The sequence below is a fragment of the Montipora capricornis genome, chromosome 2 (assembly GCF_036669925.1).
Source record: "Montipora capricornis isolate CH-2021 chromosome 2, ASM3666992v2, whole genome shotgun sequence".
Lineage (NCBI taxonomy): Eukaryota > Metazoa > Cnidaria > Anthozoa > Scleractinia > Acroporidae > Montipora > Montipora capricornis.
In genome coordinates, this window is record NC_090884.1 from 56,474,927 (window position 1) to 56,477,667 (window position 2,741).

The following is a 2,741-nucleotide window of genomic DNA, read 5'->3' on the forward strand; positions in this document are numbered from 1 at the left end:
TCATAGACAATAGATTTCGTTCCCCGAGCCTCGATTTGAAATGTTTTGACGGGGAACGAGTTTTGGTGAGAAAAAACAAAAGCTTTCAATCCCTCGGGACTCAACATGGCGGCCGTGTGATTAAGACCTACAGGTGACGTAACGGTGAGTATCGCTATAAACAAATGAATAAATATCGACAAACTAAACCACGGGACTATAACAATTCTACCAAAGAAATCCCAATCACAAGAAAACAGTTCTCTCTGGCAAGAAAATGACACAAGAAGGTGCACAAAATCTGTGAGCCAGCAATTATTTCATTTGCAGAACTGTGTCCGAGCCATCACAAAGCAAAGGCCAACCTTGTGTCGTCAATCATTTACCATTACTCTTTTTTCGGTTTTAGTGTCAGCGGTCTGTCCTTTGAGAAATCCATACTACACTGGATTCAAATCATGCAAAGATTCGAGGGATTGTGGTACTGGAGGAGTGTGCTGTCTGGATATGGCTGGACGACATTACTGTCATCAGCTTAGTAGTGTGGAATGAGTAACGAATGAACCTCCAGATAGCTGGGATATCGGGAAATGATGCTTGAACGGGAGGTTGAACAGCCTGTAAGAAGCGAAACTTTAAAGGAACTGTGTCATGAAATATAGCCAAATTCAGCGACTGGAAATTGGCAACCAAATCAAGTGAAACGTAAAAATAACTACGAAAAACATTGAAGGAGGCAGGGATGGGCAAAATTGAAGAAAATTGAACTGGATTGCAATGGAAGGATTTGAAAACTGTTTTTCAGCCTAACAGCTTTTCAAAGTTTATCTCTGTTGTTTGAAACTAACATTTTGTATTCTTGACACATAGTTTTTGGCATGAGGCTTTGATTTGAGTTGTTTAAAAGCAATTTCTGGGTTAACGTTAAGTTGTATAGCGAATAGAGGCGAGTAATTGATAAAACAAAGCAAAATCAACTGCCGTGCCGCGACACAGCCACTTTAAGGCAAAGGGGAAATAATGTAGCTCAGGTGCATTGTATCCCAATATCAGAAAATCTGGTGTTAGAGGAGGGAAAAGTCATTCAAATTTTGAATTTCCGAGAATGCCTTGACACACAGCAACAATATACTCGCGGGTTTTCTGAGGGTCATCCAATACAGGCACTTGGTGTTTAACGTTAATTGGTGCAGGCGTCACAAAGTGACCCTCTAAAGAAAATACGTAACCAAAAGCCGGGTAATACATGAAGTTCTTTAACTTATGGGAACACTTTGTGGCACATTGTGAGTTTCTCGCTAAGGAGTCTGTGATTTACTTGAAAAACAAGGAATCGAAAAATCATGTAGCTGATCATAGCACCTGAGAATTATGATTAGATACTGTACATTTTAGATGTAAGAAAATCCTTGGTATATGGAATTCACTTAAAAACGCGCTGACATCAAATAAAATCTCTCTAGTAATGATTTTTAAGGTTTAGGCTTTGTCACCATATCTTGGTCCCTCTGTAAAATTCCTAACAACTTTTAAAAAATTAATGTGAAAGCAAAAATGACGACATAGTGTGTTTTCTTTAAGACTGTATTATTTACGGGTTAGAGACTGTTGTGAGTGTTTTGTTTTCAAATACACGCACGCGCTTACTGTACAATGAACGAGAAAATTTCAATACTGCACGAAGCGAAGCTGAGTGCAGTATTGAAAATTTCGAGTTCATTGTACAGTAAGCAAGTGCGTGTATTTGTAAACAAAACACGAACTAACAGTCTCTAACTCTTTTAATATTCAATTTGAAATCACTGCTGGCGATATACTTACAATGGCTTCCCGCCCGACCTGTTTGAATGAACACTGAACACAGCAGCGTCAATTATTTCAGTAGTTTTTTCCTCCTCAACTTCGGAAAATCTTGAACTTGAAGCCATGCACGTTTGAAGTTGCAGAACAGTGCACAGTTTTTATGCGTTATTGTAATAACCCACTCTGTCACTTTGATGTCGTTAGGTAACGGGAACTCACGTGATCAATTTTAACCAATGACGCGTGCGGATTTTAGACAAAGAACGAAGATTGAATATTAATTCAGGGATACTACCAATTGTAGTCTCGTTATTGTTTCAAGTTCTCGAATTCAGTACTTAAGGTCTTACAATGTACGTTATTCTTATACTCATAGAAATATTCTATTCAAGTACCAGGGTTCTCTCCTACTCGTCAAGAGAGAACCCTGGGAACGAGGTTGATAAATCGGCTCGTAACCAGTATCAGTAGACACAGATAACACTGATATAATGTTCAATTGTTAATGGATGAACAAAAAGGATTTAACGCTAGATATTTTGTATATGTCAACCAACCTTACGGTATGACATAACGTGAATAATACCTATTCCCGATTACATATTAAGAATAGCATGTAGTAGATGGATTTTTTATTCCTAATTATAAGTGGAGAGGAATGACAGCGAAATAAAGCACTTTTATAGAACAACAAATATTATTGGGATTTTATAATAAGTAATAACTTTATTAAATAATTCGAATTGCAATTCCAATGTTACAATTGCAAAATGTAAAATGACAAAAATTTAAATATGTACATTGATAAAGTATTAGTTATTCTTGATTGCAGTTCAGTTCAGTCCCATTTCTTTATCGAGCTTGGTATGAAGCTTGTTTGGAATCTTTTAGTTCTACATTTTAAAAGTGTAAGTCTTCTAGGATTTTTAAGAAAGTAGGTTTTGGGGGTAGGTCTTGGC

The 2,741-nt window shown here is 37.1% G+C and overlaps 1 protein-coding gene across 3 annotated transcripts in view; it reads left to right on the forward strand.

The window, feature by feature from the left end:
• LOC138028217 (A disintegrin and metalloproteinase with thrombospondin motifs 6-like) overlaps positions 1-2,471 on the forward strand; it is a 46,262-nt gene extending 43,791 nt beyond the window's left edge. For 2 of the 3 annotated variants that reach the window (XM_068875690.1, XM_068875681.1), the window contains one exon: positions 389-658. In XM_068875690.1, the coding sequence (XP_068731791.1) occupies positions 389-531 (143 nt within the window). In that variant the 3' untranslated portion in view covers positions 532-658. Of the gene's footprint in view, positions 1-388 lie in introns of all 3 variants that reach the window. The other variant, XM_068875671.1, reaches the window with a different exon arrangement.
• Positions 2,472-2,741: the final 270 nt, after the last annotated feature.